This window comes from Dipodomys ordii, unplaced genomic scaffold, assembly GCF_000151885.1.
Source record: "Dipodomys ordii isolate 6190 unplaced genomic scaffold, Dord_2.0 Scaffold90, whole genome shotgun sequence".
NCBI lineage: Eukaryota > Metazoa > Chordata > Mammalia > Rodentia > Heteromyidae > Dipodomys > Dipodomys ordii.
The window spans coordinates 8,277,878-8,295,441 of record NW_012267306.1 but is presented as its reverse complement, the minus strand read 5'-3'; the positions used below and the strand labels follow the sequence as shown (position 1 = coordinate 8,295,441).

The 17,564-nt window shown below is 34.2% G+C and overlaps 1 protein-coding gene across 1 annotated transcript in view; it reads right to left on the bottom strand.

The window, feature by feature from the left end:
* Sema3e (sema domain, immunoglobulin domain (Ig), short basic domain, secreted, (semaphorin) 3E) overlaps window positions 1-17,564 on the bottom strand; it is a 199,984-nt gene that overhangs the window by 7,174 nt on the left and 175,246 nt on the right. Inside the window, exons 13-16 of the mRNA XM_013025997.1 lie at window positions 14,661-14,702; window positions 13,493-13,659; window positions 8,464-8,531; window positions 6,971-7,110 (exon numbers count right to left, since the gene is read on the bottom strand). Coding sequence (XP_012881451.1) covers window positions 6,971-7,110; window positions 8,464-8,531; window positions 13,493-13,659; window positions 14,661-14,702 — 417 coding nt within the window. The remainder of the gene's footprint in view (window positions 1-6,970; window positions 7,111-8,463; window positions 8,532-13,492; window positions 13,660-14,660; window positions 14,703-17,564) is intronic.

Genomic DNA, 17,564 nt, shown 5'->3' with positions numbered 1-17,564 from the left:
GACTTAGAAACTATGTAATCACTTAATCACAATCAAAAAAAAAAAAAAGAACTTCGGGGAAGGGAGGGAGGGAGGGGATGGTAGGGGGAAAACAATGGAGGGGCTAACAATGTTCAAGAGGAAGTGTACTCATTACCTCACTCATGTAACTGTAACCCTCTGTATAGTATCTTTACAATAAAAAAAAAAAATTCACACCATAAAGCATTGTACAATTACTAAAGTTTAAGGACAACTCTAACATGAAATTTCTCAATGAATAGAGAAAAGTATAATAAATTTTAAGATTCAAAATGCTTCCTTGTACCGAAGCCCAAGAAAAATCTTTCATGTTTTCATGAAATGAGATAGTTGCCAAATAACAGCAGTGTAGTTAAATGTATTTCTTTAAGTCAATATCTAAGCTAAAGTGAAGGCAAGATGTGCAAGGGCTGTCCCATCTAAGGTACATTATATGAATAAAACAATGTAGTTCAGAGAAACATTGAACTCTGGGCCTGGGCGCTGTCCCTCAGCTCTTCAGTTCAAGGCTAGCACGCTACCACTTGAGCCACAGTGCCACTTCCAGCTTTTTCTGCTTATGTGGTGCTGAGGGTCTCATGCATGCAAGGCAAGTGCTCTACCACTGAGCCACCTTCCCAGCCCTGCACTTGCTATTAATAGGAACCATACTCTAGAACAAGAGGAATTAATTGTTGTGTATCTGCTAACTTGGCTTGCATCATCATATTACCAAGTTTAATAAGACATAGAGATTGATATCAGTGGGAAAAGGCATGGACGGATCTGTACATGATTCCCAGGAAGAACATTTAAGTTTCAAATATTTCTCTTTTCTGAATTCTAGATTTAAATTCAAATTCTAGATTTAAATTCTAGATCCTTATCTATTCTCAAAGCATCACTCAATATGAATACTAGGAGAAATGCGTCTCTGCCATACCAAGGGGGGAAATGCAATTTGTGGGCTAACCAGCTATATATTAAAAATAAAAATAATAAAAATAATTAAAATGAAAATATTTGCACTAACATACTTATGGTACTAGGAAAATATTTTTATCAATGCTAAAAAACTAGATTCAGAAAATTTGATTTTAATGCGTTACTAGTTTAGAAAAGATAAACATTTAAAAAATGGACCAAAAAGAAAAAAATATTGCTGAACAGATGTTTCAAATGAGACGAATTCATGCACTTTATGTTATGAAAACAAGAAAAACAAAGAAATGCCATTCATATGGAACAAATCCCCATGTTTTCAGGACATATGTATGAAGACAAAAACATAAAATTATAGTGTCATTAATTCTGACACTTCCTGTAATACTACAGCTTTCCTGAGAGTCAGGAAAGTATGAATCATCACAGACAAGGTAGTAGGGCAAGATTTTATTTCAGAAGTGTCCCAGCTTTGGTGACATAAAATAATATTAAAAGGTAAACCAGGCACCAGTGGTTCACACCTGTAAATCCTAGGTACTCAGGAGGCTGAAATCTGAGGATCAGGGTTCAAAGCCAGCCTGGGCAGGGAAGCCCGTGAGACTCTTAACTCCAATAAACCACTAGAACACTGGAAGTGGCGCTGTGGCTCAAGTGGTAGAGCTCTCGCCTTGAACTGAAGAGCACAGGGAAGTGGTGCTGTGGCTCAAGCGGTAGAGCACTGACCTTGAGTTGAAGAGCTGAGGGACAGTGCCCAGGCCCAGAGTTCAAGTCCCACGACCGAACAAAAAATAATAATAATAATATTAAAAAGTGTGATTGTACAGTCTATTTTTCTTGGTCCGGATAAGCTATTCCTTAATTCATGAAACAGGTTTTTAGTCTTCACATATTTAACTAAGAAACAATGAACTCGTAAGTTCATTGTTAAGGAGCTGCTGACTGATAAGTTCATCATGCCTACTCATGACTTTGATTAATTTACACAGCATAATAGGTGGTCTGAAAGTAGAGTTTGGCAAAGAGTTAAAAGATGAATTGGAAGTGAAATGTAATTGAATTTTTGGAGTTTTGATGTCAATTTACACATTGTTTTGAGTTCCAACAATAAATGTGCATTTTTGTGCTCCTTTAATTCTACACAATTCACAAAATAGGCTTTTTTAATAGACACAAATGTATATTTCTTCTTTGCTGGAGACTACAAAAAAACCATCAATAAGGAACATGGGGAAAGAAATTCCACAATATTTATTAAAGAACAAATTTTATAAATTAAGCCTCTGGTCTTAATGTACCAGCAACTTATGTAACTGCTAATGTCACTCTGGCATAGGCATAATGCTATCTCATGTACCTTGGCATTATTCCTTAATTTCCTCACTAGAGATTTATAAATCTCATTCACCTTGTTTCTAGACCCCAACTTTGTTCCAGCATCATTGGGAAAGATTCTATGCTATTGTCAGTAAATGGAAGAAGAACAAAACTCAAGAGGAATAAAAGTTCAAGACGTGATTGACATTCTTTGGTTTGACTGGCATTCAGCAAAAAGTCAAATCTTAGGTTTATTTTAATTAATAACTATTTCATTCAAATTACAGACATACAATTCACAAGGATACTCATTTAATAAGGCTTTAATTATTTGATCTTAGGTATATGCTCCAAATTTAGAGTTCAAACTCTGTACATTAAAATTTATTTCATTTCAATACCTGTTCTCTAACCTCATACCCACACTCAACATGCCAGAATATAAAGGATGCTCAAATAATATCTCCCCTTTGCTATCCAGTGTTTCCCTGTTTAACTCAGAACAAAGCCCCTGATTAAGCTAGCCGCTTTATTTCCCTCTCTGATTCGTGCTCTGTTATTCTCCCTGGTCCTCAGGTCCCTCCCTCCTCACTGACTTCCCCTCTGATGTTCTTTAAATATGTCAGATGCACTCCTTCCTCAACAGCCATTTGTATCTGTCATTGCCATAATCTAGAAACTTTGCCCATATAGTAAAAATGGCCTATTATCTTACATTTTTCAAATGTCACTCTCTTGGTGACTTTCTTAGCAAAAATTTTCATTACAGTGCCTTTAAAATTACAACTTCTGGGGAGGAGGGGGGAGGCTGGGAAGGGATGTGAAGGGTAAACAAAAGGAGGAGGCTGCAATGCTTGGTAAGAAATGTATGCATTATCCTGCCCATGTAATTGTAACCCCTCTGTACAGTATCTTCACAAATAAAATAAAATAAATTAAAAAAATGAAACCTGAAAGACCAGTTAGTGAGAATACTCAAGTCAGATTATCTTTTTATAATCCTGCCTTCCCTACAATTTATGTAACTTCTAGGTATATGTTTTATTGTATACAGAACATGTATAACATGATATTGTTAGGATGAATGGTATCATACAAATGAGAAAGCTTTAAAAAATAAAAAAGTGTTTCTTGTATCTAAAAAAAATAAATAAATAAAATAAAATAAAATTGCAACTTCTCAGCCAAGCACTGGTGGTTCAAATTCATAATCTTAGCTACTTAGGAGGCCGAGACCTCCTGAGGATCACAATTTGAAGGCAGCCAAAGGTGGAAAAGTCCATAAGACTCCATTTCCAATTAAATTTTTGATAGTTAATTGAAGCATGGCTCAAGTGGGTAAGTCCATCTATGAACAATCAGATGTGAGAGCAAGAGGCCATTGAACTCAAGGTCTAGTACAAGTTGCAACCTTATTTAATATTACTTTTTGCCTTTCTTCACAGTACGATTTAAATGAAAGCATAACTCACAATATCCATTTTTAAAGGGTGATATAAACATTCTTCTTGTTACAAATGCATGAAAACAAGCTAGTGTATGTTAATTTTATATCAATATTTTCAAAAAATAGTGAATCATACTAATTTTTTATATCAGTGGGGATGAGTAAAAGTGTGCAGTTTGAAAATAGTTCAGTTATGTACATACTGTAGTACAGTATTTTGTAGTCTCAGAATTAAAAACAGATTCTTAATGTTTAAAGATGAAGAGTAGTGCTTTAGTCATGAAAGTTGGAGCAGTAGGCTCCAGTACACTCTTATGAAGAAAAGTATATATAGAGATGAAGGTAGCATCAGAATTTTTCACAATTTGAATACAAGACCTTTCATAACAAATGTTTTTCTATTTATTCTACATTAGAAACAAAATTTAGAATTCTGGTTTGAGATGATGTATTTTATTAGTTGAAAGAACAGAGATCTAGAGTGTACGATGTTATACTAGCAGTGAGTTATTAAATATTTTATTTCTTAAGTGCTTCCTTGTAAATGAAATAAATTTTGGTATAGTTTATAAAGAATATACTTAGGCCAGGCGCTGGTGGCGGTGGCACATGCCTGTAATCCTAGCTACTCAGGAGGCTGAGATCTGAGATGATGTTCAAAGCTAACCTGGGCAGGAAACTCCGTGAAACTTTTATCTCCAATAAACCACCAGAAAACTGGAAGTAGATCTGTGGCTCAAGTGGTAGAGTGCTCACCTTGAGCTGAAGAGCTGAGGGACAGTGCGAAGGCCCAGAGTTCAAACTCAAGGACTGACAAAATAATAATAATAATATAACTACTCCTTGATATACAGACAATGAGACAATGCATGGATATAAATCAACACAGCTTTGGAATGAGGATATGTAGATTAACCCCCCAGCATGTCACTATTGTATATAGGTGATAACTCTTTGCATTTCAGTTTTGAACGTGTAAGGTGGGATAATTCTATGTACTATGCGGTGTGCAATCTAGAGATAACAAGGTAAGCCACCTGCTTTAGTTCATTTGGGGAATAGTGGCTTGTTAAATAATTGCTTCATCTACCAGGAGTGTTCTGGTAAGTCTCTTTGTAACTTTAGGTGTGTTCTGTCATTTCACTTATTGTTTAGTTTCTAAAGATAAAATTAGAACAACAATGTTATCCCTATGAATATGCCCTTGATTGATAACACTAGAGGGCTGAATCCAAGAAAGAACAAGTTTAAACAGGAAGATGTCCAAGAATTAAAAACTTAATTTAGCAGAAGGGAGATGTCCATTCTCTGTAGCCTGACAAGTTAGTAACTTCTCATGTTTGGTGGAATCTGGAGATGATGATAACCATTCTGAGGTGTGCTCTAAGTAACATTCTTATAGGAGGTGCAGTGGAATGGTCAACCTAAACTTACTATGATCTACATTTGATCATGCAATGAACTGATATAGGTCTCATTATAAATAAGATGAAAGAATGTTAACCAACATAAAGAGATCTTTCGATGAAACAGGATCCACTTGCAAAGATGTTCTGTTGAAAGAAGGGACTAGAAATGATGGGCAAGGAGATGAGATTGTATCAACAAAATGAGAAAGAAGCTTATAATTGAACATCAATGGATGAAGTAAGTCAGGATGATCTGGTAAAGATTTCAAAATAAAGTAGATTATTGTGTATTTCAGATGAGGAATAGACAAGCTGAGGGAAAAAAACCACTGATGAAAGAATTGTTTCTGGGTCTTCTGAAGCCATTCAACTGGAGGAACTATGGAATATTCCTAAATCCTCTCTTTCAAAAGGAGTTATGATATACTTTAAAAAGCCATTTCACCTCAGGTATGTGAAGTGGAAAATATCCTAACACTGAGTGAATAGTTTAATTCAGTATAAATGTACTATAATATTTCAAATGTCTTCTTGCTTAGAATGTCAGGAGAGTTCAAAGCCCATGTATCAACAACAATGATCCACCTTCTATAACTGATTTCCTAACTTCTTCCTGTACACAGCCAGCAGCCTTGACCCAAATTCTCTTAACCAGTTAATGCCTCCAAATGATTCTGTACATGTGCGTCAAATACGACCTAACCTTCAAATCCCAAGCAGTCCAAGGCAAACCTCTCACATCATTAGGTAGTTTCAGAAATAAATCTTCATTTCCAAAACTATTTATAGAATGAAAGAGCTGATGGCATATATTTGTTCTCAGTGGACAGGAAGTCTTACTGTATGTTTCACATATACCTCAAAGGCTCTTTTTTATTTTTATTTTTGATAGTTAGCATTTATTGGTAGGTACTATTCTAGGCCTTAAATTCTTTTTCTTTTTCATTTCATTTTTCTCTTCATCCCTTTATATGTCCCTCCCTCCTTTCCTTCCTTCCTTTCTTCTTTCTCCCTCCCTCCCTCCCTCCTTTCTTTCTGTCTACCTGCCTTCCTTCCTTCTTTCCTTCCTTCCTTCCTTCCTTCCTTCCTTCCTTCCTTCCTTTCTTTCTTTCTTTCTTTCTTTCTTTCTTTCCTTCTTTCTTTCTTTCTTTCTTTCTTTTCAAAGGCTCTTTTTTATAAACAGTTTGTTGTTTCTATTTCTATTTCACTTCTATTATTCATATGTGTTCTAGTGACTCTATTTCAGAAACTAACTTGGCCAATACAGTTTAAGACTATCATTCTGACAACATGTGTATAAGCACTTCCTGAATGAAATTCTAATTTCCAGATCCAAAGTATTGATTTATATATTTATATAAAATAATTGACATATGCACATATAATTTAAAAATCAATATGCATTCAAATATATATATATCACTTAATAAATAAAATTGGCTTTTCAAATAAGATGTGTGAAACACAACAGTTTTTCCCTCCCTCCCTCTCCCTCTCCCTCTCCCTCCCTCTCTCCTTCTTCCTCTCCCTCTCCCTGCCTCTTTCCCCCCATCTCTCTCCCTCCCCCCCCTCATTTGTTGTGAAGCATTTGAGCTCAAGACTAGCATTCTACTGCTTTGAAACATAGCTCCCACCTGGTTTTAGGTTGGTTAATTGGAGGTAAGAGTCCTATGAACTTTCCTGCCTGGGCTGACTTTGAACCATGACCCACAGATGTCTGCCTCCTGAGTAACTAGAATTACAAGTATGTGACATGAGCCTCTGGCACCACAGTTTCATTTTCAACAACCCAAAACATCTATTTGATAATCACGCATCACAGGTGATTCCCAAAGAGTTCTCAGATATAAATTACCTCTTCTTTTCTTGTTTCACGTCCTTTCTGTACAAACCAGATGACTTTTGCTTGTAAAGATCGTGGGGTACATTCCAGCAAAGTACTGTTGTTTTCTATGCCATAAACCAATCGCTCTTCAGTCTTATCCAAAGCATCTCCTACATAAGGGATGTTAATAGGAGCCTTAAGACTTGATTTTTACTGTTTAAAAGTTTTTTCTAAAATATGTTCTTTATTGAGATTTCTGTAACCATATAAACAGTTAATTATTTTTTTGCTAATTTATATGCAAGGTTATTTAGAGAAATTATTTAGATGGCTCTTATTGAAATGGAGTCATTGGAAAAAAACAGGACCTAAGGAGTAGAATGGAAGAAAATAATTGAAAATTTGGCTTTAAAAGTGTGATGTAAGAGTAAGTAAGAGGGTGTATTAATGTTAAATTCACAGGAAAACAATGACAATTTCACTGATAAAGCAAGGAAAAGACTGAATACTTGTGGTAGCAAGGCAGAGGTGAAGTTCATGGTTACACACAGAAGCAGAAATGAGAATTCCTCATGGTGTAATGACACATAAATGTGAATAACATCTCACCAAGAAATTTCACTTGTCCAAGTGAGAAGAGAGCACAACACTTGGCCAAGGACTTTGTGAACTAGAGTTTCTCCACTATATTCTGTCTTAAACCAAAAAGGCTCTGACGAGGCTCAAATGCAAATTTACATCAGGCAAATGTACTTACTTATTGTAAAGGGGGGAAAAAAAGCAAGATTTTTTTTTATTGTTTTTGTTTTAACCAAGATCAATTCAATGAGTAGATCCCCTAAAATGTCCCCAATACTTCAATATTCCTTTTTTTTTACTTCAAAAATGATCCCTAAATTTCCCTAAGATTAAGGCAACATGATATCTTGCCAGTGTTTCCAGAAGTTTGAGTCCTGCCGTGAATTGTCAATAGGGTGCACAGAACAGCTGATGCTGACCAGTAATCCCTGAATGTGCTCATGACCATACAGGGTGCCTTCATCCTGCCCTGGGAGAGTCGTCAGGACCAGATGACACAAAACACAAACTGTTCACCATTTATTGTAATATGAGGAGTCAAAAAGGCATTTTTTTTGGTGATGATTGAAACCAACCTAAAACTGAAACCAACCAACACCACTTCTAGGTGGAAAAGGAAAGCAGTTTTACTATTTCCAATCTCATTAGGTGAACTGATATAAGTACTTTTTGAAGAGATGAATCCTGTGCACAAGTCACCTGCCATATGCCACATTTTCTCCCTAGTGTTCCCTAGTTTTGTGATCTAGTGTGAAATTAAATTTGCTCATTCTGTAAAAACTTTCCCATAGTGTTTTAACTACATGAAAGAAAATAATTATATATTCCCCGTGGCATTATTCTATAGAAATAAATCACAGAAAATAATTTAAGAAATATGCCATCTTGACTTCAGAGCACTCTCTAAGAAACACATTAAATTTGATTTGTCAAAAAATGATTACCGACAAACTGCTGTCCAAAGCATTGCTGAGCTGCATTTCCATGCCGCACATCTTGTCTGCGGAAACGCCTGCAGGAATGAGAATGCATTTAGTAAATGTTCCACTTTTAATCCTCAAGATTTTACTCTTTGAATAGCCATATTCAAGTTTCAAGCAACATCCTGCTAGTAAAAGAACTGCTGAGTCCTATGAAACAAGTGTAAACTACCAATTTCATGTTGTCCACTGAGCATACTCAGTAGTTAAGATCGGTATCTCTCTCTTCCTTAAGCCAAACTCTGGATTCACAATAAATAATTAACAAATTTCTGTGTTTATCAAAAATTTAGTTCCAAAAGATGTGTGGGAATACGTGCAATGAAATTTGAGTCAAAGAGTTGTAAAATCTTAAATGTACTAAAAACTTCAGGTAAAAAAATGGTTTTGGACTCCAAGTGTTTTGTTCTTGTGTGATGGTAAGTAACATAAATATAATTCCCAATTTTTAAAAAGATTAGCTAATAATTAGCTCTCATACTTTTTTCAGATTTAATGTTTGGATGGTTTATATATCTACTCACTTTACTGGTATTTTATATACCTTTAATTGTATGTCTTACATCTTGTAAGAATCAAGAAAGACTATTTTTTCCATTAAATTTGATGATTAGATTTAGGATTACCTGTAGTACATTTTCATCTTTTACAGACTACATCCATAGCTATAGGTATGAATGTATATACAGCTGTATCTATCTACCAATGGATTTATGTATGCGTATATAGCCATTGGTAAATATATATGACATATGATATATATGGATATATGGATATGTCTATACATATTACACACATATCTATCGATTGATTGATCAATCAATTTAATAGTTTACGTTTGTGGAAAATATTTCTAGAAAATCTATCGATTCTTAAAAAATTACCATCCTTCTAAGCAATTAGCCATTCAGTTTGTATTGGATTTCTAAAATCAAGATGCACAGTATTATTAATTCAAGTTAGAGATTATAAATATTTATATTTAAAGCTGGGTGCTGGTAACTCTAGCTTATAATGCTAGCTGTTCAGGGAGCTGAGATCAGAGGATCATGGTTCTAAATCAGCCCAAACAGGAAAGTCCCTGAGACTTTTAATCTCCACTAAAGTACCCAAAGAAAGCCAAAAGTGGAACTGTTGGCTTTGAGCAAAATATGCTCAGTGCCCAAGTCCTGATGAGTTCAAGCCCCAGGACTGGCGCGCGCGCGCACGCACACACACACACACACACACACAGAATTACTACATTAATGTGGAAAATAGCACTTGCTTCTCTAAGCCACGCAGTTGTTTAATATTTGGGGAAAAATAAATGCATAGTAAAAATTTGACCCTAGATGGTGATGGTGAAATTGACAATAAATGCTCTAAACATAAGCAACAGTAAAATCCAGAAAATGAATTAGATTCCCACTAACATTATGTAGGACTTCACACCTGTCTCTCTTTTACCTTGTTCTATGCACCCTCATTTGTGGAATGCAATTGGCTTAATAAACACCTAAAATCTAATGGAGTCTCAGTGATTTCCCTTTTGTTGTTGTTGATCTAGGGTTTCTTTACTATCTCTAAATAATTGTAATGGAGTATTACCTCAAACAATGAAATAGTATCTTACACCAGAGTTCAAGCCAGTTAAAACAACTTAAAATATAATACCAAATGCTAAAACAGATGAAATTTTCTAATCAAATTGTAGATAATGAATTGTAGAATAATGAACTATAAGCAAAAGCATACTTTAAATATAAAGATCTCAGGGTAGTAAACCTTACTTCAATACCTAGGGTTGAAATAGTAAAGCTAAGATTGTCATGTGAATCATTTAATTTCAGTACATTGAACAAAGAACTTGAGGAAAAGTAATAAGCAAAAATGGATAAGTTTTATGTTTTTATATTGTTTTATACTACCAGGTACAGCTATTAGACAACCGATAGAAGATGTATCTGTTGTTAATTCCCTATTTGGTTGACTTCAGTATTGGGGAATTTACATAAAGTCTGCTGAACAATGATGATTATCTGAGCAGAGATAAAGTAAAATGAAAATACTTTCTGTGCCATAGAGATGGCATTTTATTGAGATTAGAATTGTGAAACAAAAGAAATCACCAACAGATAATTCCACATAAGTAATATGAATGGCATGTAAAGAGTGAAAATTTTTTCAAATAATTGAAAACATACATTTACAAATAAAATATCACATCTTCCAGCAACAAGTTTTTAGTTCATTTTGCATTATCTCAATTTTCAGCATTTAAAAGAAATGCATGTATTAGCAACTTGAGAAAGTTTGAACAAAGTTGCCTTTCATTCTAAAAGTTGCATATTTTTCTTGTATCTCTAGTCTCTTAGAAACTGCTAAAGAGAACATTGCAAATAGATGAAAAATAACAGAAAAGAGAAAGCTCCAGCTTAATAAATTACAGTCTATTTTGGAAGGAAAGATCATTTTAAACCAGTGGTTTGGATTGTGAATTAATGATTTTGTTCCCTTACTCATTTTCACTTTGTGAGCAGAAAACTATTTTTTTAAGGCCCACTTTTCAATTTTGGCTTTTGTCAGGGTCTCAAGCAAGAAATGATCTCTGCTATAAAAGCAAACTATTTTCCTTCATATCCTGGAACTTGTGCAGAAAGTTGTCTTCTAGGGATGGGTAACAGTTCAAAGAAATGTGAGAACACTGAAAGACCTCCATTCTAAGCCACTGAACTGAATTATTAATTACTTCACTTTTGCTCATGGCTTCTGACTCCAGTATTTTCTTCCAATGTGTCTACTACTCTGTCTGTTCATTTATCTTTTCCTAAGTAACTTTTTTTTTTTGGTCAATTTCACCAAGTAAGGAACTGGTTGTTCAATTTTTTATGTATGTGCTGGTACTTGGATCTTTCACTTGCCTATATACTCTGGTTGCTCAGGCATGTCTCCAATACAACTTTTTGTTGTTTAATTGGAGATGGAATCTTGCTGACTTTTCTGTCTGGGTTGACTTTGAACCTCAATTCTCCATGTCTCAACCTCCTGAGTAGCTAGGATTCCATATGTGAGTCACTGAAACCCAGCTTGTTGTTTACTTTAAAAAGTGAAATATGTAACTTCTCAGTTAAATTTCATCATTCCTATTAATGGAAAAATTTTCTATTTAAAAGAATTGGTGCAAGGCTTGTAAACTTTTTTATTGTTTCTAATAATGGCAAGATATAATTTGTTTTATTATAATTGTAAAATACTTTCTTAAAGTTTTATAAGACACTAATAATAGACTGTGTATTTTAAACAATATAAACAAAAATTTTCAATATTTGAATATCTCCCTCATAAAAAAATGACCAATGCTTGAAAAGATGGAAATTGATAATCTGATTCAATCATTACACAGTAGTCACACATATCAAAGAAGCACATCATGTATCATAAATACATTTGCATATAAATTAAAGGGAATTATAATACTTTTTCATCACTAAGACTGATTCTTTAAAAGATTAACTTTTCACTACTCTACTCTTGAGTCATGGAATTGCTTGATTTCCCTTCAGAATTCCATCCTCATTTGAACACAATTAATTCTCTTTAACTGAAGCCTGCCTATGACTTAGACTATTTCAAATGTTGTATTATTTTGGTAAGTAAATGAAATATAATTTATACTATGTTCAATGCTTAAATATTCAATAGTGAGCTACTACTGCCATTATTCGCAGTTCTATTCTCCACCTGTAGTTTTGATTTCCTGTAGGAAATAGGCAGTGTTTCTGTGTATTCCTTGTTCATGGTATAAAAATTGTGTTAGGGGAGAAAACATCATTAACAACATTTTCAAATAATAATAATGCTTTATGCTCAGGAATGGTCTCAGACATAATCATTTGTATAAAATCAGTTACTTTGCTGAATTCTTTAACACGGCAAATGATTTAGCTCCTAAAGTTCCTTGCAAAACTTTCCTGTTAGTTTTTTTTTCTTTTTTTTTAAGCCTCAATCATTAATTTAGCTCAAGTCAAATAAAGAAAATGCCAAATTAGTGAATTTAATGATAATGTGATTCTACTCTTACAATAAGTTGAAAAGTAGATTCTAAAGGATTTAAATATAAAAAACATAAATTTAAGTCACTAGTATACTTGAATTAATACAAACTAATTGTCAGTAGAGAAAGTTGAGATAATTTTACATTTTGACCTGTTTTGCCTATGGTCACTTTATTATAAGAATCAAAGACCCTTCTTATTTTGTAAGAAATAAAAATAAACTTTCATATTCATTTTCCCAAATTGTGCAGAATTTCATATGGTTTGAATGGAAAAAATAACCTTATTCTTCAAAGTACTTTGTGAACCTAAAGTTTTCCTGTTGAAAGAATCTTGAGTTAACTTCTCTAATAAGTGGCAATGACTTCACAGGATCTTAGACATCAGAGTTGTAGATCTTTAAGTCCTTTTCATTTGTGTTGAATTAAATCACACATTTCATTAATTATACAGGTCATGCATTTGCCTAGGAGTTAAAATATTCACTTTCAAAATGAAATAAATGAGACCAGCTGGCAGAGAAAATATGGAAAACTGTAGGATGTATAATATGATGTTTATATTTTCTTTTTAAGCCTTTGAATCCTTCAAGTTCCGTGCCTTTAAGAATACTGCATTGCCATTCCCATATTTTACATTTATCTATGCTTGTTTCATATCTTGCAGCAAAAGTTTAACAGAACGGGATATTTAAATGAAAAGTCAAGTTGAAAAATGAAAATTCAAAAGAATGTTTCGCTTTAGTCTATGTATATTGTAGCACATTCAAGTTACATTCTGGAAATTTTCCATTTTTCAAAACTTATATTATGAGTAAACTATGATAGCTATGATGATTTAATGAAATAAAATTAGTATGATAATATTTGCTACATGGGTACAAAAGAAAAAGTAAAAAAAAAAATCATCAGAGTTGTCCTAATCAATGGAAACATTCCATTGATATCCTAACTCACCTTTTTGCATGTGTGCCTGTTGGGTAGTACCGGGAACAGGATATGCCATCCCAAGCACAGTAAGGGTCCCGAGCCAGACAGCAGTCAGCACAGGCACTTCCATACATATCACAGTGATGGAATCTGACTTGAGCCACATCAGAAGCAGATCCAACATACAGCTGTTGCTATAGGAGAAAGAGAGGGGCCACTAGTGGCAATGGACAGAGCTTTCACTGAGCTATTTCCCAGGGCTTCCACATTTATACACAATTACAAAGGTTGCTCAACAGAGATGGTGAACATCAGTACTGAAATACTTTTAAAGACTTAAGTGAGAGAAAAACAAAATTGCAGAGCTTGACAAAAACTCAAAAAGCTGTCCATTTTTTTGCATTATCCAAGGAGAAGACTTATATTAGCTAACAGTACAAGTCATCATTTAGAGATTTAGCAACATTCAGAAAAGTGATATATATATATATACACACACACACACACACACACACACACACAAACATGTATATCATGATGTAGTATTCACTGAGGGATGCACTAAGTGGAAATGCCAAGAACCAGGACTGAATTTTGTATGTGTCCATTTGCTAAACAAGAATAATTATTTTCAAATAAATGTGAGACAATTTGTTAAACAACTGTTTTTGGACTAATTACAGTAGAGGGAAGATTTGCTTCACTGAATGCTTTTGGTTGTCATTATTACCACTATTATTGCCAAAGCACTAATGAAAAATAACTAGGAAGCAATTTTTATGTTTTTAGATGTAAAATTATTCTTAACTTTCTTTCTACAAAGATTGAAAATAAAGATTTTATTGAATATAGTGTACTATTTACTTTAGTAATTCACTCAGGCATAGAGCTTCAGTTGAATAAGATATTTAAGTTCTAGAGCTATGCAGTATATAACATTAAGACTATAGTCAAAACTAAAATATTATACTATATATTAAAATTTATTAAGATGATTGATCTCATGTGAAATGTTTTTATAATAATAAAATGAAATGACAGCAAAGATTTTTCATATACAAGAGCATTTGCAAAATATTCTTTTACCCTTTGACCTTAATTGACATACATATACACAGATATACAACAGATGTAACAGACATGCACACAGATATACAATCTCTACCCCACACCATCCACCCACCACACAACTTACTCTCTTTGAAGAGATCTCCATAGAAATAATAGGAGTTGGATCCTGTAATCAAGCAAAACAGCTTCTTTTTAAATAAAATACAGGACTCTACCTTAATATGATTGTGAATCACCTGACATTAATTAAATATACAAGTGGATGCATGACTATAGTATGTAACTTTCATTTCAATAAACCACTCTGTAAACCCTATTAAATGAAAATACAGTTTAAACTTTCTTTTCTAATAGAATTTCCAGGTATATAGATGAGAAAAGCAGCAAATGATCCCATTGCCAGTTTAACTGTTCATTTCTGGAATATAATTTGTATTTCCATTTGTACATCACTGATTCTTTAGGAACTCAAGTATCTTAAATAATAAAAAATAAAGCCAGAATTTTTAAATAAAGTACTTGAATTGAATTTAGAAGTAAACTATTTAGGCTTTAGGATAGTTTTTAATTGCTAAAAACCATATGATTCTTTAATTACTTTCATCCAACCGTGTTCTGTTTAAAATACTTTTCTGTTGGAATTTTCATGGTGAACTACTTTGAAACCAAGATTCTTTGAAGGAGAGGAAAAAGTACGTTTTCTGAGACCACAGGGGAGGAAGGACAATATAGTTTTGGGATACTTTATATTATGTTCGCAATGCTGATAAGACTAGAAAATCTTTAAGGAGCATCGATGATAACAACAACAACAGTAATTCTGCAAGTGGAGAAATAGTAGGTAGATGCAATTCACTCTGGGGCTAATTTCCTTTGAAGAACTCTTTTTTAATAGAACATTTGACCTTTCTCCCAAAGTGTTTAAAAAAACACCTTGACCTACAAAATACAGTACAGTCAGGCATCATTTACTTATTTATTCAGGCAGCGATGTTTTTATGTAAAGAAGTAATGGTGTCCCTGTCTGTAATTCCAGGGACAGCTGCCCTCCTCTCACACACACACACACAGCCAATCAAAGGCTCCACCCTGTGGGGAGGATGGGGAGGCGGCTGGGGAGTGATGGAGTGGAGGAGCTGGGCATTCTGTACTCTACGAACTTCAAAAGGAAGGCTTTTGGGTCCTTCTGGCTGAGCATACCAAAACCAACCCCAGTTCCAAATCAGCCTGAGGAACAGGGAGCGGCCCTAACCTAAAACAGCCCCCTACCAGCGAGCTTCAGCTCATCAGCCCGTTTCAAAGGGCCCAGCCAGCCCTTACCTCGGTTCTTCAGTTGGACCCAGGTCTTTATGACGGTGGTATCTAAAAGCCCAGGACAAAGGTTTCAATCCTGCCATTGGTGCAAGATTGCAAGGATAGATCACCTCGATCCTGGAAATCGAGGTCTGTGACAGGAGGCCCTTAACAGCCCGGGGATGGCCTCAGATACCCAGGGGAATTACGGAACGCAAGCACGGAACACAAGAGTTGTGTCAAAGAGCAGTGAAATAATAGAAGAGCATTTCTGAGTATCAAGAAAAGCATTTTTAAAAGTGGTTCATTTCCAGACTTCGAAATGTAAGGGTCCCATAAATCTAAAAATATTCATGAAGAGCCCTAAATCTTTTCCACACTTGGCTGAGTTCCCTTTTCCTGAAGAAGACTAGCAGTCAGCAATCAAATATAAAGTTTTACTAAAGACAGTAATAATAGTAATAATAATAATAATAAATGTTTAAAAAATATATAAAGGTTTTTTTCGGGGGGAGGGTAGCCACCAGAGCCCATATGGAACAAATGACAATGCTTCTACACTTCATTAAGTCAGAGGATACCAGCACTTGGCTTACTCTATTCAAGTTTCTCAACTTGAGAAGGCCAGTTCCCCAGCTGTGAGGAAAACTGTCCTTTTCATTGAAGTGTCTGGCTTAACAGCTCCTGATTTGGCTGGAAAGTGAAAGAAGCACTGCCATGGGATTAGAAAGGATTTTTGAAATGGAAGGTTTTGTCTTAGGTGGTTGTTACTCCAAGGAGTTAAGACACACCTCAGAAGACAAACAAAACGAGACAAAAAAAGAAAAAGAAGCAATGGTGAATGTTGTTAATTTAAGAGCTCTGGTCCCTAATAGGTCCCTAATATGAAACAAAATTTTACTTAAAGGCTCAGATGCAAAATATATAAAAACATAGCCTCTTTAATTGCATCGGAGGATGGATAGCTTAGTTTTTAGTTATAGGAAAGCTAGACTCCAGGATAGTAAAGACAAAATGTATTACCTCTTATAACTTGTTGACATATATCCATTACGTATTTATGGTCAGGCCTCAAAATTTGTAGGTATTAATGTTCATATTAAGTTTTTTTTTAATTTGTAGACATACTCAGACCCAAAGCAGCAAAAAACAAAATGGAGTTACAGAATATGCACTTTCCCAGATGAGATCTATCAAGGCCACACTCCTTCCTCTATCTGTTCTTGTAGAGTACATGAGATTCCCATGAACAGACTACTTAAGGCCATGATTTTTACCTTATTACACCTTTTATAACAAGTTGTGTTGCTTTCTGGTTTAAAATGCCTTCAAGCATGATGGGAAAGTGATGTTTAAAGTTTATAAACCTTAAAAGTTGTGAGGCATCTTAGTATAGAAAATGTATTTATTAGATGAATTTCATTCAGGCATGAATTATACTGCTGTTGACTATAAACTCAATATTTTTTACTCAACCACCATATACTTAGAAAAACATCGTTAAGCAAAAACACAAAGTAAACTAGGTTATATATTGATCAGATACAAATGTTATAATCAGAAATGAACAGAACACTCCTCAAAAGCAATAATCAGCATTCATGTGACCATAACTATATATTCTATATTTATAGAATATATACATATAAACATATGTTAATATACAATCACTGCATTCTGACTATCTGCCAATTATTTTCTATTATTTTTTCATTTAAAAGTTTATTATGTATAA